The sequence below is a fragment of the Lissotriton vulgaris genome, chromosome 4_1, assembly GCF_964263255.1.
Source record: "Lissotriton vulgaris chromosome 4_1, aLisVul1.2, whole genome shotgun sequence".
Classification (NCBI taxonomy): Eukaryota; Metazoa; Chordata; class Amphibia; order Caudata; family Salamandridae; genus Lissotriton; species Lissotriton vulgaris.
In genome coordinates this window covers 1,892,999,478-1,893,026,670 of record NC_141691.1, presented here as the reverse complement: position 1 = coordinate 1,893,026,670, position 27,193 = coordinate 1,892,999,478, and the positions used below count along the sequence as shown (strand labels likewise).

Sequence of the window (27,193 nt, the reverse complement as noted above, 5' to 3'; positions counted from 1 at the left end):
TAATATGGCATGTCTGAACTAAGCTTCCCACACACTGTTATAGGGAGGGGACTTCAGCTTAGTTTACTGGATCCCACCTAAGACAGGTTGTAGATACAATATAAACTACCAGTATCAGCAGCTGCTTCTGCTGACACAACTAACGTCACAGCCTAATTTCTTAGCTGTTTGGCACCATAGACTTGGAGGTGCTCGTGCCCCTGAAAGACTAGGAGCAACATTTATCAAACAATTACACAGCGCAGTGCAGCAAGCCATCTTGCTGCACTACACTACGCTGTGTGATAGAAAAAGAACAGGAAGGCACAGTATTTAATTTTATACAGCGCATTCTTGTCTTTTCCCAGTACTGGCGTGCAATGTGCTGCCTAGCGCCAATGTAGGCACCATACACCATGATGGAAGGGTGACTGTGTTGTAAGCAGGATTTGTTTGTACAAGAAGGGGCACCTTCCTGCATGAAAACAATCCTCAGAGGCATTTAATATTTCTATGTTTGCTGCCAATAAATAAATATGTTAATACTCATTCTTTAATTCTTAAGTGGAAAAAGCAAGGACATCTACCTTAAATATAATTTGCACTATTGATACTAGCAATTTTGCCCATGCATCTAAATGATCCCTTTAAAAATATTTCTAGATTTACTATGGTTATTGTTTCTCTTGTTGAACAGGATCCTACATTTCTGTGTGTTTCTATTATTGAACAGAGTATTATACATCAAACTTCATTTGCTTTTTCTAATTGAATCATGCACATGACATGTTTATGATTTGGTCTCATGTATACTATCTCAAGTAGACATTAGTCCCATTTGAAGTATACATTACTTTCTAAAGTGCTAGACTAGTTATGGCTACTAAAGGTGTAGTAAATGTATTATGTAATGAAATGTTGAGTCCTCTTTAGTAAATCTGCCAAAATGGCACAGCCATTTTTTTTATCTATTTAATTTTATGTGAATATTCCCAGGATATTCCCATTCTAGATGTTTTGGAGACAATTCACAATGGCATGTATAGAGTTGTAAAAGAGTATTGCAGGAGTAATACTTCACATACTCCAAAATGCCTATGTGAATATGCCCTACTGTATTTCCAGAACATACCCATAGTGAGCTTCTGCTCTTGTTCGTATATTCTTAGCTTCCGGGCTACACAAAAGTGGTGATGATGGATAGTATTTGAAGCCTTAATAACATATCTGATGCCAGTAGATTCTTCTCCATCTAGAAGGTTGTCCTCCATGACTCTTATAATAGGACATATACTGCAGAGGATGGCAGAGGAGGCTTCCACCATTTTATGTACCCTAAATCTGATTACCACCCTCTTCTCAGTCAGAGCCCTGTGATCTTTCAATGAAGAGAAGTACTTTCATTGCTATTTCTTGTGGTGCCAGTTGGTTGGCAACAATAGCTTCAGAACTCTATTTCCAACTAGTAAAGCGTCGCTATAGAAAAGCATCTTAAATAAGAGTAGGATTAAAATATTATTTGACAAAGGAAATATTTTGAGAGATTTATTTTGAGAAAATGAGGTTCAGACTTATTCCTAGAATTTGTCACGATTTACAAAGCTTTTTACAATGCAGTTTCGCAAACATTGTAGCAAAGAGTTTTCATTTAGTCTTAGTTTATGTTAATAAAAAAGACTAAAATATAAATATTGTTTTTACTTAAATGAATCTTGAAACTGATTAACTGAAAAGAATAAGATAACCGTCTCCATGAGTGGTATAGCAAGCCTGCCATAAACTCAATGCAAAAAAACGAAAGCTGTCCCCATCTCCAGATTTGGTAATAAAAAACATGTTTTCTTGAGGGGAATTGGGACCCTTAGAACCCTGAGTCCTAGAGCCATGGCACTAGTTGCTCTATTGATAGCTAGACCCCTGGTCGCCATCTGATTGTATTCGGACTCTTCATATATACCAAGTATCCTCAGCCTCTTTCCTACTTAACCCCAAATTGTTACAAATACACAAGTCATTGTCTCATTGTGATCCAATGGAATTAAGTGAAGGCACTATATAAATGCCTCAAATACCTTTCAACTTTCTGTTCTCTATAATTACCGCCATTAGAGTTGGACACTGTTTGATTAAATACCAGCCTTGGTATATTGACTTCTTGAGGAGATGATTAGTGGTGAGTGGGACAAGGCAGAGATAAATAAGAGAACATAATTAAAGGACAAACGGCTTGTTCAAGATGTGTGATCAATCTAGATGAAGGGGTTCATCTGTCACATAACTGAAGGAAAATAAAAAGCAAACCAAGATCAATTAAAGGAAAAAATATGCAGGCAGTATGGAATGATGTTTCCTAAGCAATATTCATAAAATTAGAACAATCTCCTCTTAACAGAGGAGAAGTATGCCGATCATCTCCTGAATGAGACCACCAATCCCATCCCTGGGGAAACTAAAAGAAAAGATTTTACCCTTCCAGGTCCTGAAGAAGGTGGTATAAAGCGAACGTAACCATCGAAACGCGAATTGACTGTGTCTAGAATTTGCCACACCATGACGTAACAACTGTGAAAGACATAAATGATAATCTCTCTGTTGTAGACTAAGAGAGGAGGGTTGTACAAATGAGAGTGAGTGTCAAGAGTGTCCTAGATTGTCTGATTGGTATGAATGTGAGGTTTGAAATATGTTTGGGGTTTGTGACTAATGAACTGTATAACGTTAATATGTACTGCCTATTAATTATTGTTCATTATGTATTGAGAAATTAATTTAAATGTTTTTACACAATGCAAGTGTCATATATAATTGGCAAATAAAAAATCATTATGTTTTGATAAATTAGATTGGCATAGGTTATTTCCCATTTTTCTGTAAAGCGTGTAATTGAAGAAATATAGGTTAAGTGGGAGTCTTTTTGATATTCTGTTGGTCGATTTACCCCTCTCCTGAAACTAAAGGTGGAGTTTTGGGGTTAAGTTATGTTATTGTCACTCATTAAATAAAGGACATAAATAACATGGACTTCAGTCAAAGGTAATGAAAATGAAACCGTTTTAGACTGTTAGAATCCTTTGGCAAGAGTACATCAGCGGTGAGGAGTATTCCAATAAAAGCCCACCCCATACTGCCACATTCATCAGCATGAAGCAATAGATCAGGCCCTGCTGCCTGACACTGTTGTGGGGGCAGCAGTAATGCTCCCCATTTCATGATAATGGCACCTCTACCAAGGTTCCTCTGTGGCTCTAGTGATGCTACTGTTTTTTATGTTCATCTGATCCCCAGGGGTGTAGTTTCAGTGGGGGATATATGGGGTGTGAAACCCCCTCAAATAAATGCATTCTTGGCTTGGTTGTTGTGTCTTGGGGCTATAAGTCGGGTCTGCTGTGTCTATGTTGGTTTGTTTTTTCATCCTGCTTTCACAAGTGGTTTCAACTTGTTCTTTTTTTGGATCAGAAACGTAAACGTATGTAGTTACCAGTTTACCAAAAACGGAACATATCTGCACCCAAAGAAATACTCTTTGAATGGATGCAAATTAACTATTTTTTAGAATTCACAAACACTGGCAATAGTGGCCTTGAAAAGCCTTGCTAGTCTCAGGTATTGCTACTAGCAATCAGACACTCTAAAGGTAATGGGATGAATGCTTGCAAATAATCTAACTCAGAGTAGCATTCCAAATCATTGTTTTTCACCCACTGTGCCACTTTTAAGGCTTGGCAGACATAGTAAAGGCAGACAGGGAGGCGCAGGACTTTACATCCACCACCCTACCTTTGCTCCGCCTACCAGTTTTAGAGCTGTTTGCTGGCTCCGCCAGCATCACTATACATTTGCAGGAACCGTTTTCATTGCAATTTTTGTCAAAGTAGGAAATGTTTGATGGACAGCTCTGTCAAGCATGACCGGTTGGCCATCACACTTTTCCAAAGTTTTTTATTTTTCAAAAACAAACTCCCAACAAGTGAGTTTTTTGGGGAAAAAATAAAAGTTTGTTTTTTGAAAATTCAAAAAAAGAATTTACCCTGACACCATGTGAGTTTTATTCCATTATGCGGGCTCAATTTTGCTTTCCTGGCAGTGACGGATGGCAAAGAATAAGGAAAAGCCATCTGACTGTCCACTCTAAACAGGGTGAACGGTGGAAGGCTTACCTCTGACAGCACCTACTATGCTGGAGGAAGTTTTACAATGATGGTAAGTTTTGCTCTGTTGGCGTACAAATTGTAGTACACCCAGCCTAAAATCAGGTGGGCGGATAGGGTACTCCATCACCGTTGCAATGGAGTACCTGTCCTCCGAACTCTAAATCAGCCCCAGAGGACCACCTAATTCAAATCAATACAGACAGTGCTTTCCATGCTGCATACCGAACCTTGGTCATCAAAACAATTCACCCTGCTGTTTTAATAGGAGATTTTGAGATTCACACCCACCCGAAACTCACTGAATAACCTACACCCCAGCTGATCCTGCACTATGGTGTCACCATCAGCAACAGAGCAGCAGCCCCTAGTAAGGGGTTCAGAGTAGCGACTTCTTCCTTCTTTTCTTCCCCTCATATTCCCTTATCATTTTTCCCTTCTGCATTGTAAATAAAATTGTAATTCAAGAGATGTTTTGTAGACCTGAGCCTCAGCATTCACAATCTAGCATTCTGTGTAGCATAGTCTTTGTTGTAAAGACGGAAGTAGTATATTTTACCCCAGACTATAGTGTTGGAAGGAGTGAGTGGGTCTGTTCTTAAGACCTATGCCTTGAGCAGCAGGAGCGCCCGCTTGAACCTTAGATAGCAGCCTTTTTACCCTATTTCCCAAGACACATCTCTGCAGTTACTTTCTAAATATTTTTTTATGTGTGGCCATGGGCCAGTCATGCTGAGTTAGTTTTGCACACCACTGTAAATTATTGTCGCGCTAGATGCTTTGTGAATTTTCCCCAAACCTCTAAAGGGGCCATAATCATTGAGAAGGACCATTTACTTATGAGTCCATTAATTCCTCATTAACAATATCATTCATGCAAACTCGAATTATTGGGTTTGTGTTGCGAAACCCAATAATGACCCATGCAGTACATTTCTAGGTTTAATCTTCCCTTTAAGGAACTCATTTCATTGTATCTCACTGTCACTGCAGCCCTTATTCATACATTATTATTTTACCTTTCTTAGATAATAGTATTTCGATATAATGGGTACTTTGAGAAAACCACATTTGCTTAAATAGCTCTCCTGTGGAGCCCAGGACCATTTTGAGATATGCTGCATGCTGCGCATCATTGATAAGGGTGAGTGGGTGAATGCCGAGGTATTCCTCACCTGAAGAAATGCCTTTTGCAACCACGATTGGCAGCCAATCACAGCCCACTTGGAACATTCTGGCAGGGACGATGGCTGCTTGGCGGGAGTGCTTAGTCTGGGGGTTTCATTTCACAGAGGCGGCCTTGAATGAGGTACATGGCTTTCAATAATGCAAAGACTGGACGCTGGCTAGAGTTTGAAGCTGCTTCTCAAAAACTTACTTGTGTATATGAATTTACAATGTCCTTTGAATAACATAGTTATTAATTTAATCCAGGCATGTCTGCGTTGTAGTTTTAATTGCAAATAAAGTGAAATCATCTACAGAAAAGATAGAGCGCTCCTGCTAATACAGAAATATGATAAACCCTATTTGCAAAGGTAAACGCGATTGTAAGCGTATGTGTGCTGCTCATTTTACCTTCTTTTGGCCTGCCAGGAACTCACAAAAAGGATTCCTAGCAGGCGTGAGCCATTTACATGTGCGGACGTCTCCACCACAAGAGTAGAGATCTCTGCACCCCTTAATCCAACTCGTTGGGAGGCGGAATTGGTATTCCAAAGCATGGTTAGTCTTGGAAGTTCATGAATGTCCATAGGCGTACATTTGTAAACGTTTACAAACTCTTCCCATTCCCCTTTGCACTTTCCACTCTGGAAAGGGTGAGATTTTTACTCCAGTCAGTGGCTAATGTAAAACCCTTCAACGGGTGGAAAGGAGAATGAAACACACTAGATTTGGTAGGGCATAGGTAAAAGGATTTCTCAACAGGGAAAAATATTTTTCCTGTGGAGAAAACAAATGTGCTTTTGCTCAGGGTTTCCTTATGTCCCCGCAAAGAGTTCTCTACTATGAAGAGCTCTGCACACTGAGAATGGGATCCTACTTGGAATGTCACATGACCTTCCCAGAAGTATGGCTGGAAAAAAAAGAAAGTTGGAAAGTTATGTTGAAGAGGAGGTGGATTTGTTTACCTGAAATGTTCTGACTTTCTCTGACAATCGGGCACAGTATGTTACACCCTGTGTGGCAGAAAAGAGAAAGAAATTCTAAATATTTTGGTAAGTAAGTAAAACTGTTTCTTCTTTTCAGTTACTAGGTGAAGAAAGGTTTCAGGACATTGAAAAAATCAAGACCATTGGAAGCACATACATGACGGTTTCAGGACTTTCCCCCGAGAAGCAGGTAGGAAACATTGACAGTCTCTGATCAACCATCTCTCACCAATACCTCAAGTTGATGTTTCTATTGGTCGTGTAATGTTTCTGGGGGTACGAGTTCCTTACTTGTTGTTTCTGAAGGTAAAGAATTAAAACCATTGATAAAGGCAAATCATGGAGTCAATGCACTTTTGTCATATCTCCTCTCACTTTCAGTTCTTGGAGTCAGTTGGAGCTCACAAAATAATAATATTAAAGCACAAAGCTACTCCAACAGGGATGTCCTAGTGCTAGAAGGTCAAGCTCCTGACAGAAATCACAGCTAACCCGAGTAAACAAACGCCTATTTAAAGAACCAGGGTTATAGATTTTTCGAGGACAAGAGTTCTTTCTTGGAAGGCCTCAACTGAATAGGAAGTTCCATAACTTCCACAAGGAAGCTAAAAGAGCTCCCACCCAAAACACCTTGTTGTAAGGCAGATAATGATTCTTCTATACACTCATCTCCCTTTAGCCCAACCAATGATTTGTTTCCTCTTACCTGCCACTTTCTGTTTCCTAATTCACTGGAGCAATAATACATTTCAGGACTATTGTTTTAATATTTGACAGTTTTTCTATGCTTTGTTGCTTCGTCTCTATTTTACCTTCACGGACTAATCTATTTTGTTTTTCTAAAATAGCAGTATATTTTATCTGGTGATTGAAAGAAAACCTACTTGAAAAAGCGAGGACCTGCATAGATAAGTGATGGTAGTGACAAGCCCAATCACTATAGGGCCAGATGCATCAAAGGGTTTTGCCCATTCTGTGTCTATGGGAAAATGTGTTGATGATTATGGCCCTATGTCAATTGTTTGCTTCCATGCTATGAGTTCTGCTAGTGCACAATTTGAAAGAGCATCACTTCCCCTTCGGGGAAAAGACGATCTTGATGTTTTCTTAGACAAGGAGGCAGACTTTTCAAAAGATGGTCAATTACCACTTTTTCCAGAAAGGACATTGAAAAGCCTGGACTGCAACTTAAATAATGTCTTTCTCCATGCTAATCTCAATAGAAACAAGCATTTGCAATGCAATAGGTCTTGCATGTACGCAAGTGTAAGCTATTGGCATTGTAAATGACACTGCCTGTTTAAAAAACATAAATAAAAGGCATTGTTATTTGCAATGTCAATAGGTGAAACTCGCGTAAATGCAAGACCTATTGCATTGCAAATGCTTGTTTTGTTTTTACTTACAAAAACACACTCGGTGTGTGAGCGAGAACATGGAAGGTAGTTTGAAGCAACAAAAAAAATCACTGGTGCATGTTAAGAAGTCATATTTCGGCCCCTGTGACCTCTACGGTAGCTGCAGTCATGCATAGACACAATGGGATGGCACCCCACCACTGCATGGCTTTCTTTGTTCCACAGTGCACCATGTAAACAGTAAAAGGACTAGACCAAATGAAATCCATGCAGAACCCTCCTAACCTATCCAGGCATTAGGCATGCTTGGCACACTCCTTGTCCAGCTTCACATTACATTTGTACCTTTTGTACTAATATCAATTAAAACACAGTCGAGTGGGTCAGTAGGACACAAAGGGGTTCTTTTAAACATTGTGTTTGTCCACATAAAGGACACAGCTTCAGCCCAACACAGACTATAATGGAGAGAGAGTGTACACTGCTGGTGGGAAGAGCCTCGTTTTACTTTCTCTTTGCACAATCTTAAAATAATGATGTGAAAAAAACTAAAGTGCCACAGAAATAGGAAGGGAATTAAGGAAAGAGGTGAAAATGAAATAGAAATGACATGGTGCAAGTTCTCCCTCAAAGTCAGAACTTCATCAACGATTGTATTTGCGAAATCCCTCAGGCCCACATCCTGACTAGGTCGATATTTTGGTGTGGTAATACAACCTGGTAAATTCCAAATTTGTTAAATTGAGTTTTTCTCCTACGCGGTAGAGCCCCATGCTCACAGTTCCAAGAATTTTCTTCCTCCTTCTGCTACGGAACTCTGAATATTACTGCTTATCCCTCTCACAAATGTAACTAATTTTAACCTGATTAAATCTTCATGGGACAAAAAACAGTCAGGTCTGTGCAGTAATGGTGCACAAAGTACAAATTGCAAACTCAATTCGCGATTTCTGGCTCGATTTGAATAAAGACTGCACCCTTTCATAGACAGGGGGATGTGTTGTGAGACACTCTTAAGAAGTCCAGTGAGGACTAAAGTAAAATGTTACAGGTCGGATCTGCACAATAGTCAGTATTAGTCCATTAAAAGAGGGTCAAATGTGAAAAAAGTGATTAAAATGTGCTTTGCAGATTTGAAGAGGATAACTTCTTGGTCACGTTAGATCAAAATAAAAGTTAAACTATGATGACCAGGTGTAAACCATGGGTTGTCCATGGACATAAAGCAGGAGCCCAGAGATGGAAATGATTTTGTTTACTGTTTAATTGGAGATGCTCGTGAACAGAAGTATAAAATTCGTTTTTTCTCACAGGGTCCTATTTATATAAAAATTGGTTTGCGTAGTCTTGTATTGCCTTGAAAGATAAAATGATGAGCTTTGCTCTGGCCCATTTATTCAGTATAGTAGCCTCTCCTATATGTTTTTACATATTAAAATTTATTCTGATCGGAAACATTCACCATTAAATTAACAGCAAGCATTTATGAAATATCTTCATAAAATGTGATTCAATGCATTGAAAAATATAATATACACATTTGCGTTAATCGCTACCGAAGGCATTGCTTAACACTGATGCTTAGTCTCATAAATTAAGGAAATAGACCTGAACATATGCAAACGGAGGTGCATATACAAGTTTAAATCAATTTTGCACAGGTGCATGTGATGCATTAACTCATGTGAAATATAATATGACCGAGCATCTGTGCTAATCCTAAAAGAGGGCACATGCATAACCCGAATATTAGGCAAATAAATCACAGAAATACCGCTGAACATGTACCATGGCGCAAACCGATTTTTGAACAAGTGCAAATTATTCACGACAGGGCCCTTGATCTTCACTTCATATTAGAAGAGACTAGCACTGTCGATGCACAAGTACGTGCAAAGAAGAGCAGCTGGTCACTATTAATTACACTTCCTGACAACATGCTTAACTTTAAAATTGTTAAGGTTGTTTGAAGACAGCGGACAAGAAGCACACAATGCTTTACTTAAGTAATACCTGTGGGCTTTAGGCTTTCCAGGAAATAAAAACACAACAGGAAATGCCTTTTTTGGGGGGGGGCATGGGGGAGCGGTACATTTCATGGATATATTTATTTTGGCTGATTAAAGCTACATTGTACCCAAGTAGTCTGCAGCGAGTCAGAGAGGCCCACCGACTGCAAGAATTCGGGAGTCATTCTCCTCTGTCCCAGGCCCCAGAGTCACTACTTACGGATCCTCTAAATGGCGTCTTGAAAGATGTATATGTATCTACAGCTTTGCCTGCTGTACACACGTTTTTAATGCACGTCTTTAAAATACAAGGAAAGCGCTGAAGCGCGAGGCAGTTCTGCGGCTGCGCGTCACAGGCTCGAGCATTTAAAGACCAGTATTAGGAACTTGCCACGCTTGTCGGGAAGCAGATTTATCCAGAGGGTAAGCTTTACTCTCTCAGCAAGCAGACATGTATACTATTTCATTTAAAGAAAGCGAAGCAGAGACATATACACGTGAAAGGATTTTCAATGCAAGCGCAAGAGTTTTGGGTGAGCTAATACTTATTGTGTGCGGAGAAAAAAATAAAACAACAGATTTAAAGAAAACAAAGCAATTTAGTAATCTAACATAACCTAAGGGGCCAACCAAAGGGAGATCTGTCTACTTAGATTTCACAAGATCTAAAGGTCAGGGAATCCTGGCTGGACCTGTCGTACCCCTGGATCCTGGGGTTACATTTGAGGACTGGTCTAAGGATACAAACAACCCCTACTCATTCCGAATATCTACATCAATCCGTTATCAGAAGAAAATCATAAAGTTAAGGTAAACCTGCAATCCTGAAGCAGGATTATACCACTGCTGAATTCATTGTATCAGGCGACTTTAACATAAATATGTTTTATGGTCAAGATGGGGATGACTTTGTCATTGAACATGATTCAATATGACAGATTCCTGATCAGCACCATCAGCACCAACCATCGAAGATTCGACACAATAACTCGAATCGACACAATAAACCCAGCGTTTCAGTTCTCACGGCATGTACTAGTATGGGGCCCAAAGGTTTTGAATGGGTGACCAGCCATGAACTAAAACAAGAATCATGATCAGGACGAATTCCACAGTAGACTTCATCTTGGCATCCTTAAGCCTATTTAATCAGATACAATTCTTCAGAATTGAGTTACCTTCTGAAAGGGACCATTGTCCCCAGTTATTTGGCCTAAGAACTGCGATCAGCCTTCACCCAAAGCTGCAACATTACAGTATCCAGTCACAATTGAAAAATTGAGAAGGCTGCAATGGTAAGGCAACATTATAAAAGATGTACTGTAACAGTATGCTCCCCTGATGGCCTTAAAAATTCTCCGGATAGCCACCCTGCGCAAGACTAGTTGTTTGTCACTGAGCTGGAAAACACATTTTTAAAGAATATCAACTAGGCCCAAAAAATGAAAACTCTGAATGGTTCACAAAAGCTTTAACAGCAAAAACCAGCACGAACCATTTACTAAGAGCAGTAAGGAAGTTCCTGGCTGACACAGTACTGCTAGCGAAATTTTGTCAGCTCAGACAGAACTATAAAAAAGAAATATGGAACTTAAGAAGGAGCACATCAAAGGCCAGTGGGCAAGAATACTTTATGACTTTAAAAGCAAACATTTAAGCCAATTCTGGAGAACCGTTAACAAATTGGAAAAAGGCCCATACATTGCTAACTACGCCAACTTGGGTCCAGTATTTAGCAGTTTACTACAATATCTGCCCAGAGGAATCATTAAGAACAATTCCAAGCACAGACAAATCGCTGTTCTACTTGGTAATGGACTTGAATGACTCGCACAGGATAATCTTTCATATGGTACAAATTGAGAAGCTGATAATAAATATTAAATCAGATGGAGCACATGGCCGAGTGGCCTGCCCAGTGTACTCTTGAAATTAAGCTCAAAGAAATGGTGAAACTACCTAGTTCTAATGTATAACTATTGTTATACCTTCATTCATGTCCAGACTCCTGGTGGGGTGCAGTTTTCCACCTGATCTTAAAAGGCGGGAAAAACAGAAACCCTTCAAATTCCTGTTTGATGGCATTGTTAGATAACAAGGCAAAATATTATGCATGGCTTCTACTCTGGGATTTGAACAGTTGGGCGAAAGACCAGAAGATCATTCCATACAATCAGACCAGCTTTCGCCCTGAGTAGGGCACCTTGACCAACATGATGGCATTAGTTTTGGCAATAAGAAAAACTCAGAAGCTTAAAAGTTCCCTAGATTCTTGTTTTGTGGATTTGAAGGCTGCTTTCGATGCTGTGGACAGGGTGAAACTCTGGTTCAAACTTGCAGCCTAGGAGATCCCAGTAAAGCTTTCAAGGGCAATTCACTAACTCCACACAGATACGTGGTTCAGGATAAAAAGAAGAGACGGAACAAGGGTCTCCCATAACATCAGAACTACAACTTGCCTTGAACAGGGATGTGTGCTAGCCCCAGTATTGTTTAATCTCTTTTTGACAGACCGCACAGAACCCTTGGACCAGGTAAATGCCCATGCACCCAAACCACGAAACCTTTAACGAGTATTTAACATGCTGATAATATAGTTCTTCTCAGCAGAGGTTGGCCTACAAAGGTTGCTGGCAAATTACCCAACTAACAACAAATAACCTGGATATTTACCTTGCTAAAACAACGTTGTTAGCATCTAGTAAAAGAATTTTGAAAACAGGACCTTGTACTTGAATGATAGTTGACACAAACAGTTCTTTTCTACGAAATAAGGTACAAATGAAAGCAAGAGCAGAGTCTTTAACATCCGCCTTTCTACCCCTTCAGAAGAGGATTGGAGGTAACTTGCTTCTTCCTATACTTGAGGTTATCAGAGCCAGGTTTATTCTCCACCATAGCCTATGGCTGCAAAGCACTCTGCTGCTGTGAATCCGCAATGCTCGAGTAGCTAAATCACAATACCTACTGGGAGCTTTTTCACCTACCCCGGAATGCTTCTCCAGCACAAATTAGGATGGAGTTTGGACTCTTAAGGCATTAAGGCAAACATATGCAAGACAAGGAGCTTTTGTAAAATTCTGGCTCAAACTGAGAGCAGCACAGGAAGACTCACTAGGCCAAAGGCTCTGGTCAGAACTGTCTTAAAATAAGGGCCCAGGTAATGATTATCTATGGTACTGTATTGAGTCTTTACAGATAAACAATTTGTTGGAACTTCTAACCTCATTTCATGTGTTTAGGAAACATGTGAAGCTAATCATGTGGGAGCTTTCACTATTGGAAGATAAAAACATATTCTCAAAGTGTGCTCACTCATGGATAACCTTCCGGTCCTATAAGTCTTTAGGGCATCAGGAATACTTAAGCTCCACTTATTTTCTCCATAAAAAAATTTAATTAATGCTTCTGCGTCTAGGCAACTTTCCAACTTTGGATCTCTGTCCGAAATGGCTTGTAAAGGAATTAAGATATCGTGTAGGGTCTGTAATCAAGTACTCTAAACAATTATACATATTATTTGCATCTGCCCAGCTTTGCTGACAGAGCGATGACAATTAATATGGCAATTCTTCAACACACTGGGAGTGCGGGCCTGCTGACAAGCAGTTATAGCTCATTTTAGTGGAAGTAAAATAAGACTAAATCTGCAGGCTATCAAATTCTTGAGACAGGTCATAAACACTGCAACAAAAAACAAGTAAAAAAATGTGTAATGTCCTCCGTGTACATTGTTGTCCGCACTGTTTTCATGTTAATATTTGAGGAGGAGCTTGTTAAGAAGTTTCTTTTCCTCCTAAGGTTTTACGAACAAACTTGGGGTCGACACTGATCGCACCATTACACTATCCGACAATGACTCTTTTTGCTTTTATACATGTAATGGTACTATTAGGTCTGGAACCCCAAGGCTATATGATGATGACGCTTCCACTTGGAGTATCCGAACCGCGCTCCAACGTGGAATGCCATATTTTTCAACTTTGACTCGGTCTTGCGCAACTAGATGTCCACGGTTGTCGCTTTTAACTTTTAGGGATTAGCTTTTGCTAAAAGCTGTAAAATTCATAATTCTGGTTCTACTGATTGGATTTTGTCGTTTGGGTGTCAAATAATTTATAAAAATGTACTCTATTTTTCTAAATTGGTTTGGGACTTTTCTTGTATTTGTTTTCACTTTAATACTGTTTGTGTGCTTCAGAGATACTTTACACACTGTGTCTGAGTTAAGTCGGACTGCATTTTATGCCAAGTTACCCAGGGTAAAGCATACGTTAATTTTGTGACTTTTTGTGCTTCATCCTGCAAGGGGCTGTGGCTGTTGCTTGATCAGGGCTCACACACCAGTCAACTAACAACACAATTTCTAAAAAGGCAGACAATATATCAATTCTTCAATAGTAATATCTTATCTTGTCTTACCCAGGTCTACCAGATATGCCAAAGCCTTATTACCTAACCACTTAACATCCTCATATTTTCTCTGCCATAACACCATCTGCCCTTTTACCATCTGCAATGATCAAAGTCACTTGATCATTGCTGACTGATGCATTTGTAGCCACTGATGACCAATGCACGGATGCATTGTTGACCAATGCATTTTTACCAGTATGCCCGCTACTCATATGACTTGACTTCTGCCTTGATATTCCAAGAATCCACCGACTCTAAAATCTTCTGTGGACCATATCAATGTGAGCAACTATGACCCAATCACAAGCCTCCCATTCCAAAAATAAAACATTGAAACTATATTTCCTGCCTACCAAATTAACGTAATTGGCCACTGACACAAAACTACTCATGATGAATACCAGTATGACCTAATCCGCAGACACTAACTTGAAACCTCCAATTGCACTCTACTGTATACAGAACAGCAAGGAGTGTCTTCGATGACTACTCAGGTTCACAGTTGAGTGCAAGACGGTTAAGGTATCATTTGAGACAACATGTAGTTTACCCTCTCTCCCTCCTGCCCTTGGATTTATGTTTTGAGCATCTCTCAGCCATGATTACATTTGATCATCTCAGTACATGGCTATGATGAAAATACTTGTGTAGTGTTAGGACTGACGCACTCCTGTGTTATAGAGATTTCAAAATCTGGTCTTTGACATTACATTGGTGCTATCCGGTAATCCTTTAGGGACTGTAGGACCAAGTAAAATGCTGAGTAGCGCTATCCCAAGCGTGGGTAGCGACACCGGATGCACACAATTGAAGAAATTTTCAGAAAGGTAAATGGTCCATTTGAAATAAATTTATTGCGAATCAAATTTTTCTGACTTCATTCAAAATGTTATATTCACATGATGTAATGAACACATCAATCTTCATTTCTTTGTTAATTCAAAGCAATTCCCCATGAGTTCCCAATGCATTTCGGGCGCTGGGGCCCTTCATCAGGGGATTAAATAGTACTGTTGACAAAAAGAAAGGTGATACACATATGTTAATACGCCATCTAGTATGCTGATATACCTATCAAAAACATTTCCAAAACATTTCATACAATGTTTCATGAACGTACATCTGATCATGCGAGACAGGAATCTGAAAAGTGACCCAGTTTAAATGAATATAGTACACGTGTGACCTCTGGACAATTATCGAGATTAAGTGAGTGTCAAATCAGGTAATATATGGTGCCTGTGTGTTGGCGGATAAAGGCAACGGTTGTGACCGTAAACTAACACGGAACCATTTAGTGCAAATAGTGGAGACGGGTGAAAGTGTACACAAATAGAAAAAACTATCAAACATAGACGTCGGTCTAACTGGGTGAAATCATCGGGCGCCAATTACATGCGGCGGGTCTCAACCCCGATCAATAGAGAGCAAAGTAAGCAAAACGGAAACGGTAGATTCTGGCCGTCGGGACCCGAAAGGGTACCGGCCAGCATATATCCTAAATGGCGGTATCTTACCAGTATCAGTGCGGAGCACTGGCAACGATGACGCTCTCCGTGTGTAGTCGGCGGGATGGAATGCGGAAGTATCGTGTGTATTTTTAACGTGAAACTGACGTGTGACGTGTAGGGTCATGTGGTCAACGAGGGTAGATAACAGACTGCTCAGGGTCCGTGTACTATGGTAGAAAGACTTGTGAATCATCGGTAAATGTGTAACAACGGGCGCAGCTATACAAGGCCAAAACAGCACGAGTGCTGTGAACAGTATTCTATAAAGTCATCGTAAATGTTTTAAGAAAAATTAATAAGCAAATATACAAAATTAGTAGTAAACATTACGATGGAAAATGTAAATTAAAATAAAATACACTTTTCAATTGCACAATTTTAAGGCTAGTACTGTAATGCAGAGAAGCATGTCTTTTTATAGAAAACAATGAAAGTCTATCCGATCATTTAATCCTTTCGGATGGGTCGTGTTGAGACGGTCTATCCAGTATGTTTCTCGTCTCAGTAGATACTGGCTATTGTCTCTACCAGGTAGGATACTTGGTTGTTCCAACACTAAAAATCGTAGTTGACTCAGAGTGTGATTATGAAGTTCAAAATGTGCTGCCAAGGGACTTTTAGAATTTTTGGTTCGAATGTTACTTTTGTGTTCCGTCAACCTGGTTTTTATCTTTCGCTCGGTCTTGCCAACATAGGCCAAGCCACACGGGCATTTCAGCATGTAGATTACATTGCGACTGTCACAGGTGGCAGATACTTTTAATTTTATCACTGTTCCTTGACTGGGATGACTGACTTGATTACCTTTAATGATGGCATTGCAATTACCACAATTGTGGCATGGCAATGTGCCTTTGTGAACTGTGGTTTTTCTTTCCGTTTTGATATTCAGTATCTCTTTGATGTTTCTGGATCGCTGGTATGCGAACCTGGGTGGACTGGAGAAAATACCCTCGAAATCTTCTTCAAGTGCTAGTAATGGCCAGTGTTTTAAAATGATCTTTTTGATCTGATAGCTTTCTGTTGAATATTTAGAAATAAATGCTGTTCTCTCTTGTTGAGTGATGGTGGTCTTTTCTTTCAATAATGTAGTGCGAGAAATGGTAGATGCCTTGGTTTTTGCTTCCTCGAGGATTGCCGTGGGATAACCTCGCTTCTGAAATTTGTCAATGAGTTTGGGGAAATTTTCATTGTAAATTTGTTCAGTAGATGATATTCTCTTGACTCTTAATAGCTGAGAGTACGGAAGGTGTTGTTTCAAAGATGGTTGGTGGAAACTTTGAAAATGTAACAAATTATTTCTGTCAGTAGCTTTAGTGAAGATTGTCGTTTCCAATTGCCCCTGTTTGTTTTCAATCATTACATCCAAGAAGGATATTTTCTCCTCCTGTATATTGTAGGTGAATTGGATTCTTTCATTTACTTCATTCAAGTTTTTAATGGCATTTGTCAAGCTTTCCTTCGTTCCTTTCCACAAAATGAAGATATCATCTATATATCTTTTATATAGAATTAAGTTAGGAGAAGTATATACCTGGGCTGACATTTACGCTAAACGCAGACAACAAAGAACCAACACCAATAGATCAACGGATGAAACTTCATCCTCTGATGAATCACAACGGAGGAGATATCCACCCAACAAAACAACAACTGGTAAAACAATGGAGAGGCCAACTACATCAAGAGAAGGACCAAGTACCACATCAAGTGAAGAGCAAAGTCACGAAACCATTGATCCTTTTTTAGAGAAAGGCCCAAGCATCCAAGAAGAACCCGGAGGGGCAAAGGGAAAAACACAAAGAGACATGGTGGCAAAAAACACGAGGAGTCAGAAAATCTAGTCATCAACTTGTCCAAATACAAAATCTCGGCCCAGCAAGAACAGGTTTTACAAAAGGGTACCACGTTTGTCTCAACTTATCACTCAAAGTCATTAGATACCCAAGTTTGCATATACAAGTTCATGAGACTTTTACGTTTGAGACACTTTTTTTCGAATGTCATTCCTAAACCTTCTGAACCCACCAAGGACACACTTATGGGTTTACGTACTAAAAGTAAATTTACACCTCCCACCAGTCACAAAGTACTAGACGCTTATGAGAAGGTGATCTCTAAGGAAATTGAAACCATATACAAAAAACCTTTATCTAAATCTACCAACATGTCAAAACAAGAGTATCAGGCTCTTAAGAAATTGGCAGAGACTACGGAGATAACCATTCGACAGGCAGACAAGGGCGGCGCCCTCGTCATCCTGGACACTGAATATTACGAACAACAACTGGATAACCATGTCAAAGACACCCAAATCTATCACAAAATTTCCAATGACCCTACCAAACAGTTTATCGTCACATTGAACATCATCATTGATAGAGCCATAAACCTCAACATCATTGGAACCAAGGAGAAGAATTATCTCATCAAAGACAACCCATCAGTGCCGTACATATACATGATCCCCAAGGTTCATAAACATCCCACCCATCCACCATGTCGGCCTATTGTTTCAACTGTTAATTCCATTCACGAACCGGTAGGAAGATACCTTGACAAACACCTGCAACCCATCGTACAAAAAATGTCCACGTACATTAAGGACACCACGAACTTTTTGAACATTTTGAAGGAAGAGGTATTGATAAACACCAAAGAAATCTTACTATGCACGATTGATGTACAATCCCTGTACACCTCTATTCCGCATAACTTAGGAACAGAAGCAGTGGCATCCTTTTTGGTGACATCTGAAATGGAGGAAAATTTTACCATATTCCTCATGGAGTTACTTAACTTCACCTTATACCACAGCTACTTTCAGTGGAACAATGAGTACTACATCCAATCTTCCGGTACCGCCATGGGAAATTGCGCCGCACCGGCGTACGCGAATCTGTTTATGCACAGGTACGAACTTGACCACATTTTGAGCAACCACTCATGGACCAACAACTTAATTCTATATAAAAGATATATAGATGATATCTTCATTTTGTGGAAAGGAACGAAGGAAAGCTTGACAAATGCCATTAAAAACTTGAATGAAGTAAATGAAAGAATCCAATTCACCTACAATATACAGGAGGAGAAAATATCCTTCTTGGATGTAATGATTGAAAACAAACAGGGGCAATTGGAAACGACAATCTTCACTAAAGCTACTGACAGAAATAATTTGTTACATTTTCAAAGTTTCCACCAACCATCTTTGAAACAACACCTTCCGTACTCTCAGCTATTAAGAGTCAAGAGAATATCATCTACTGAACAAATTTACAATGAAAATTTCCCCAAACTCATTGACAAATTTCAGAAGCGAGGTTATCCCACGGCAATCCTCGAGGAAGCAAAAACCAAGGCATCTACCATTTCTCGCACTACATTATTGAAAGAAAAGACCACCATCACTCAACAAGAGAGAACAGCATTTATTTCTAAATATTCAACAGAAAGCTATCAGATCAAAAAGATCATTTTAAAACACTGGCCATTACTAGCACTTGAAGAAGATTTCGAGGGTATTTTCTCCAGTCCACCCAGGTTCGCATACCAGCGATCCAGAAACATCAAAGAGATACTGAATATCAAAACGGAAAGAAAAACCACAGTTCACAAAGGCACATTGCCATGCCACAATTGTGGTAATTGCAATGCCATCATTAAAGGTAATCAAGTCAGTCATCCCAGTCAAGGAACAGTGATAAAATTAAAAGTATCTGCCACCTGTGACAGTCGCAATGTAATCTACATGCTGAAATGCCCGTGTGGCTTGGCCTATGTTGGCAAGACCGAGCGAAAGATAAAAACCAGGTTGACGGAACACAAAAGTAACATTCGAACCAAAAATTCTAAAAGTCCCTTGGCAGCACATTTTGAACTTCATAATCACACTCTGAGTCAACTACGATTTTTAGTGTTGGAACAACCAAGTATCCTACCTGGTAGAGACAATAGCCAGTATCTACTGAGACGAGAAACATACTGGGTAGACCGTCTCAACACGACCCATCCGAAAGGATTAAATGATCGGATAGACTTTCATTGTTTTCTATAAAAAGACATGCTTCTCTGCATTACAGTACTAGCCTTAAAATTGTGCAATTGAAAAGTGTATTTTATTTTAATTTACATTTTCCATCGTAATGTTTACTACTAATTTTGTATATTTGCTTATTAATTTTTCTTAAAACATTTACGATGACTTTATAGAATACTGTTCACAGCACTCGTGCTGTTTTGGCCTTGTATAGCTGCGCCCGTTGTTACACATTTACCGATGATTCACGAGTCTTTCTACCATAGTACACGGACCCTGAGCAGTCTGTTATCTACCCTCGTTGACCACATGACCCTACACGTCACACGTCAGTTTCACGTTAAAAATACACACGATACTTCCGCATTCCATCCCGCCGACTACACACGGAGAGCGTCATCGTTGCCAGTGCTCCGCACTGATACTGGTAAGATACCGCCATTTAGGATATATGCTGGCCGGTACCCTTTCGGGTCCCGACGGCCAGAATCTACCGTTTCCGTTTTGCTTACTTTGCTCTCTATTGATCGGGGTTGAGACCCGCCGCATGTAATTGGCGCCCGATGATTTCACCCAGTTAGACCGACGTCTATGTTTGATAGTTTTTTCTATTTGTGTACACTTTCACCCGTCTCCACTATTTGCACTAAATGGTTCCGTGTTAGTTTACGGTCACAACCGTTGCCTTTATCCGCCAACACACAGGCACCATATATTACCTGATTTGACACTCACTTAATCTCGATAATTGTCCAGAGGTCACACGTGTACTATATTCATTTAAACTGGGTCACTTTTCAGATTCCTGTCTCGCATGATCAGATGTACGTTCATGAAACATTGTATGAAATGTTTTGGAAATGTTTTTGATAGGTATATCAGCATACTAGATGGCGTATTAACATATGTGTATCACCTTTCTTTTTGTCAACAGTACTATTTAATCCCCTGATGAAGGGCCCCAGCGCCCGAAATGCATTGGGAACTCATGGGGAATTGCTTTGAATTAACAAAGAAATGAAGATTGATGTGTTCATTACATCATGTGAATATAACATTTTGAATGAAGTCAGAAAAATTTGATTCGCAATAAATTTATTTCAAATAGACCATTTACCTTTCTGAAAATTTCTTCAATTGTGTGCATCCGGTGTCGCTACCCACGCTTGGGATAGCGCTACTCAGCATATGATGAAAATACACCATTTACTTTAATGCAGCAGTGGGGAAGAAAATCAGACCTAAAGATTACCAAGCAGTTATCTAGCAAGATGATGAAAGAACACCTTAACTATACAAACTAATATCCATGTTCAACATCTGTAGCCACCTGTACGGGTGTTGTAAATGGAATTGTCACTTACACCCAGCCGCGGCCCGTGCAGGTAAGAGCGACGGGGCCAAATGGGGGGGATTTCGATAGACGAGGGGAAATTATTTATTTAATGTTCCCTCGTCATCGTCCATTGAAATCCCCACCTCCCCACAAGCAGGCCCACCGGTCTTATGTGCACGGCTGCGACTGCTTACACCAGAACCTGGGCCCACAGTCAATAAACTTGAACCACACTCCCTCTGCCATCCTCTGTCAACCGTACAGGGAGTCACACCAATTGCTTGCATCTACACTTAAATCTACACCATCATTTGCATTGACACCAACACAATCACTCTTATACCATACTGACACAAAAAAACACACTGTTCACACTGGAGCCCACTTTTGCCCTTCACATACGTTTACAAGATCATGTGCCAAACTAATAGGAAGAGGGAATGGAGAGGTGGACAAAAATATGTAAAGACAGGCACTGGGACTCAGACAGAAATATCTGTACTGCAACAGAGAGACACCGACTGTAGGACAGGGAGACATTGGTATTGCAACAGAGACACATGGACAGCATGGCAGGAAGAAATACATAGTTGGTCAGGGAGGCATGCACACTGGGAGTAGTGAAACACGGGTACTGAGGAGAGAAGATATACATTGAGACAGGAATTTGGAAGACATGGTATCAAAAGGAACAGCTCAGTTTGTTAAAAATGAAGAAGGTTACAGGGAAAACAGCACAGGTTCCCTTTGAAGTTAGTTGGTGTGAGTCTGATAATGGCCACATTAAGACTTGTTTCCCATGAGAGTCAATGTAGGGTAGAAGGAGACTATTGAGATGCATGCACTTTTTTTGCATTTGTTTAGATGTTCTGCAAATGCCCTGCTGGGATATATAGTTACTTACATCCAAGTACTTGACTCAGGAAAAAAGCAGTTCTAGATGTTGTTATTACTGATGTGCGATGCATAGTAATGCTTATCACTATGATGATTTGATGAGATATGCCATTTGCTATAAGAAGAAATATAGAAAATGTTTTTGTGATGATGATGATGATGATGATGAAGACAATGCCATGCAAGAGCAGTGTGGCAGTGCATTCTTTGAAAAGATATATTCACACCACCCCCTCCACTTCTGCCTAAAATCCTTTTCAACCGGATATCAGGGGGTTTCAAAGCTCCAACTGCTGATGGAAAGAGGGAAATATCAATAGTGGAGAGTGAAGGGTGGAGTGATGTCATAATGATGGTCAAAGTTGCCTTCCCCCAGGTCTGTAGTAACAACACTACAACTGTGTGGGCTTCGATATTAAATAGGAAGGCCCCCGGGATAGAGGCTGCCACCCATGCCCTTCTCTTTGATGCCCTTACACTCCCCTTGGTACCCCTGTCTCAGGGATCATGAAGACTGTAGAAAGAGCAGAGAGTAATCACAGTTTAAAGTGCCATGTTTACTCTCTGTAGTTTGCACTTCTTGCTTCTCCCACAGCCATTAAGTAAATAGGAGGTTAAGGCGAGACACATGGTCAGTACTGTGATGTGACCCGGGTGGAAGGGTACACAGTATGTCACTTCCGCTACCCCTGAGGCTGACGCCCACATAGTGTCTGGGAAAACATTGAAAAGCATGTGATCAAACTGTGTTTCGTTCCTTTCTCACTCCCTAAATGGCACACACCGATTCCAGAAGCATACAAATGCAACCTATTTATCAAGGCGTCTCCATTAGCAACAGACTCGGAGGCTTTAAGGAGACCTGGGGATTTACTGTGACCATAGTGACTTTTTTTTATATCAAGCTCTTGGAACAAAGTGTAAGAACAGCACGTAATGACCACTCTCAGTCTAAAACACAGCCCAGCAGTAAAGGCGCGACAGACCTGATGTGTTCTCTTGTGTTCGCCTTTCAGCAGTGTGAAGATAAATGGGGGCATCTCTGCGCCGTGGCGGACTTTTCCATCGCTCTGAACGAAAGTATACAAGAGATCAACAAGCATTCCTTCAACAACTTCGAGCTGCGGATAGGTGAGTGCAATGAACAGCGCTGCGAATCCATCAGCGCTAGGAAACCATGGCGGGTTATGTCACAGTCCGTGCGAAGACGAGTGTGGCCTTCTTGCAAGCTCCAGGTCAATTCGTGATAGGTGCATGAACCTTCTTCTCAAACTGTCTCTCAATATCCCAGGGAAATACCTCCAATTGTAGCATTTTTTATCTTCTGTACTTTTCAGGATCTTTTCATCCTCTAGGGCCAGATGTATCAAGGCTTTTCCGACTCTCAAAGGCCGAAATTCGCAGAATGTCGGCCTTTGCGACTCGCAAACGGTCTTTCAGCATTTTTTGGTATGTATTAAATAATCGCAATTTAAGGAATCGCAAAAATTTGCGATTCCTTACTTTGCCATAGCATTTAAGGAATCGCAATTTTTGCGATTCCTTAAATGATATGTATGTAACATTTTGAATTTGCGATTTTGTGTTAAGAAATTGCAAATTACCACCAACTTGTAGTTGGTGGTAATTTGCGATTTCTTTTAAAAATGCCCTATTTGGCATTTGTAAGGGTGGCATGTGACACACATACATGCCCATAGGGCATGTATGTGTGCCACATGCACACACATGTAAGTTTCAGGGGTGCAGCAGGGTGTCTTTGAGACACCCCTGCACCCTTGAAATAATTCTCAAATTGCGATTAGCAAATTGCGAATTCCCAATTTGAGAATTATTGCACTATCATTCCTATGGGCCTCCTGGTCCATAGGAATGCATTGGGAATTATTCTTTATTTGCGAACTCGCAAAATGTGAATTCGCAAATAAAGAATAATAAGGAATCGCTAAAAAATAGCGATTTTGTACATACATTCCATTTTGCGATTTCTAAATAGCGATTAGCAAAAAATCGCTATTTAGAAATCGCAATTCGGAATCTTGATACATCTGGCCCCTAGTCTCTGCGGCTTTTGTTCAAATCCTGTACAGTGCAGCAGCACAGATTTGCTAAATTCTCAAGCAACGCAGGGCAGTAGCCGAAACTGCTTCGCAGCATGACAATGCAAGAGCAGGAGAGCTCCAAATCTACAGAGATATGGCTCTCTCCTCCCATTTATCTGTCACCCGTATGGAATGATGCTGCAGAGTGCCACCCAACCACCTTTGTGCCACAGTGCAGGGGTCTATGCATGAGGCTACCATACGGGTTCTGTACTGGAAGGGTTTCCTTCTGCTACATAATTCTATGCCTAGACAACTTTAAAAACTTTTCCTACTTTGTATGTGTGCAGGCAGAAAAGAAAGAAGAAATAAAAGCATTTCTCCTTTTACCGCCTGCTTTCAAATGCTTTTAATTTTTTACGCAAACCCCTGTCTCAAATTTTTTGTAGATAGGGTTTTGCGTCAAAAAGCATGGTGATTGCATGGGAATGCCCATGTACCACCTGTGTAATGTCCCCTTAATGCAAAGCAGCGCATAATTTTAGGCAACTTTCCAGCGCAAAACGTAAATAACAAAATAAACACTTTTCTGATGCAAACAAGGCACAAAATGTAAGTAAATCGGCCTCAATGGATCATAATAAATCACCCTGTGTATTAGCACCCCCTACAGCAGTTTTAGTAGAGAAGGTAACTCAGATTGGGATATCTAAAGGTATTTGCTCATCAAGCAGGGAAATTAAAACAACTTACCAGAAGCTTCATTGGAGTAATGAATTGCATAAAAGCAGTTTCATGTTATAGAAGTAAACGTGCTAACAAATCTATACTACTAAACATAGTAGCATAAAGCCAATGTCCATTTAAAAATTACAGTTTTGACATTTGTGCATATACTATTCAAATGAGGGAAATATTGCTTCCTGCGGTATGCCACATTCTGGAACTTGGACCTGAGAAAGGGCACCTCCCTAGATTGTACAGAATGCCTGGCACACAGGGTTGCGTGTGATTTTCATCACCTCAGGCCGGATGCTAGGAAGAAAGATAGGAGGTCTCTACCCTCTCTCTTTAGGTCATTACACCTACATAAGGCATTTTGGGGGCCAGCACCACAAGTAATAGCTTTGAAATCGGCCTGGATGTAACCCCGTGAACCCCATCTCAATTATCAAATAACTCTAGAGCAATACTAGAGTAAGTTTGTCTCTCACTCTGGCAAAAAAGCACTTTCACCCGCAATCAATCAATCAATCAGAAATTTGTAAAGTGCACTACTCACCTGGGATTGATGTGAAAAGTAGGGAGTACCCATAGGCTGTTGGAAATGTAGTAGTAATATACAATTTCTTGCAGTTTTGAATGGCATGCAGCAATATATTGGTGCTCCACCATATGTCATAACATTCTCAAACCACTTATTTGCCGCAGTCCAACTAACAGACTTTTATAAGACACAAATCACCAGGTAAGTTATGAACATATTCACCAAGGGACACGTCATTCACTGAATCCCACAAGTAGTCTTAATTCCAAAGCACCTGCTTCATTACTGGGTGTGTATATTTCATCAAAACAAAAGTAATATGGTCCTAATAAAGAGTGTCCCAACGTAACCTCTGTTGAATGAAGAGATATCCTAGGTCTGGTGGTACCGGATCCATTTGAAGTGTGATTTGAAGGATACAGATTGCTCCTAACAAAACCTTGAATTGTGCAAATAACACACTGGGTCATGTGGTTCTCAGTGGCTTGAATTGCAAGCAGAGTAATAACCATCAAGTATTTCCTCTTCATGGCTGGTAATTTGTATAACTTGCTATCTGCGGGGGTGCAGTTCCTAAATGCAGATCACCCTCTAACTGGTCATAAAGTGTGAGGAAATGAATGGATCCTAGTTAGAGTTCTGTCTGGTTTACACCTATAATAGACGCGCCTAGTGCCGGATTTGTAATCAATAATGTAATCTACTCCACGGTCTCTTGAGGTTCCACCAGAGTTCCTCAGCAAGGAAGATGCCCTGTTGCCCCTGGAAGCATTAAAATGTCCCCATTGCAAGAGAAGCCCGTACCAAAATTTCTCTTCAAATTTGGAACCAAAAATCTTTCCATAGGCTCACAGCAAAATGGCCTATGACTTCTGACGAGGCTTATTCATGCCCACAATTAAGTGTCCAACTTTCCACAAGCAAAAACCTTTCATTTATTTGATATTTATATGAAAAGCTTCAAAATCTTCTCCAGATGTGAATCTTTGAAAAGTGTTTCTCAAGTCTTTCTTCCTATTAAAGTATTTATTTTGTTTCAGGTATTAGTCATGGATCAGTCGTTGCTGGCGTTATTGGTGCTAAGAAGCCCCAGTACGACATCTGGGGGAAAACTGTTAATTTAGCAAGTCGTATGGACAGCACAGGTGTCAGCGGCAGGATACAAGTGCCTGAGGACACATACATTATCCTGAAGGACCGGGGTTTTGCCTTTGAGTATCGCGGAGAGATCTATGTCAAAGGCATCAGTGAGCAAGAAGGGAAAATTAAGACATATTTTCTTCTGGGAAGAGAACAGCCAAATCCTTTAATCTTACAGCCAAGAAAACTGACAGGACAGTACTCCTTAGCTGCTGTTGTGCTTGGACTTGTGCAATCTTTAAACAGGCAGAAGCAGAAACAAATTCTGAACGAGAACAACAACTCTGGTATCATGAAAGGACATTACAACCGACGGACTTTGTTGACTTCAAGTGGATCCGAGCCGGTGACCCAAGTCGAGGGGGCCGACAAAACTGAATTGCCATAATAAACATTTTGTTTGTGTCCATTTTTTGTATTTCTTTTTATATATAAATAAGAAAATAAAAAGGGTATAATTTTTTTACAACTAGTATGATTTTTATTTTGGTAAGAACAGACTCTAATCTTTGTTAGTGTCTCTGAGATATGCAAATGTTCCTTGAACACAGACCGCAGAAGTAGTGTTTCTGATGGGCCATAATCTTCCTATTCGCAAGGAGTAGGTAATTATGTTTTTTTTGTTTTTGGTGTCAATGCATTGGTTTGAAATGAAGCTGTCTATGTACATTAGGGTTGTAGGAAATGCCTGGAGGTACAAAGACAGCTGCAGAGTGCCTCCCCTCCTATAAAGTGCAATATCAGTGATAAATGCAGAGGTTAGTATTTTGTTTATGATAATCCGTAGTTGAAGTAAATAGTATATATATGTAACAAAAAGTCATATTCTAGTGAAAAGTAAGAAATTGCCAAAGCACAAGTAAGTACTGTAAACACTAAGCTTCTTTTCATAACT

At 40.1% G+C, this 27,193-nt stretch overlaps 1 protein-coding gene across 1 annotated transcript in view; it reads left to right on the top strand.

Moving 5' to 3' along the window:
• ADCY8 (adenylate cyclase 8) overlaps positions 1-26,767 on the top strand; it is a 1,172,958-nt gene extending 1,146,191 nt beyond the window's left edge. Inside the window, exons 16-18 of the mRNA XM_086966223.1 lie at positions 6,378-6,470; positions 22,866-22,980; positions 26,199-26,767. Of these exons, the coding sequence (XP_086822349.1) occupies positions 6,378-6,470; positions 22,866-22,980; positions 26,199-26,686 (696 nt within the window). The 3' untranslated portion in view covers positions 26,687-26,767. The remainder of the gene's footprint in view (positions 1-6,377; positions 6,471-22,865; positions 22,981-26,198) is intronic.
• Positions 26,768-27,193: the final 426 nt, after the last annotated feature.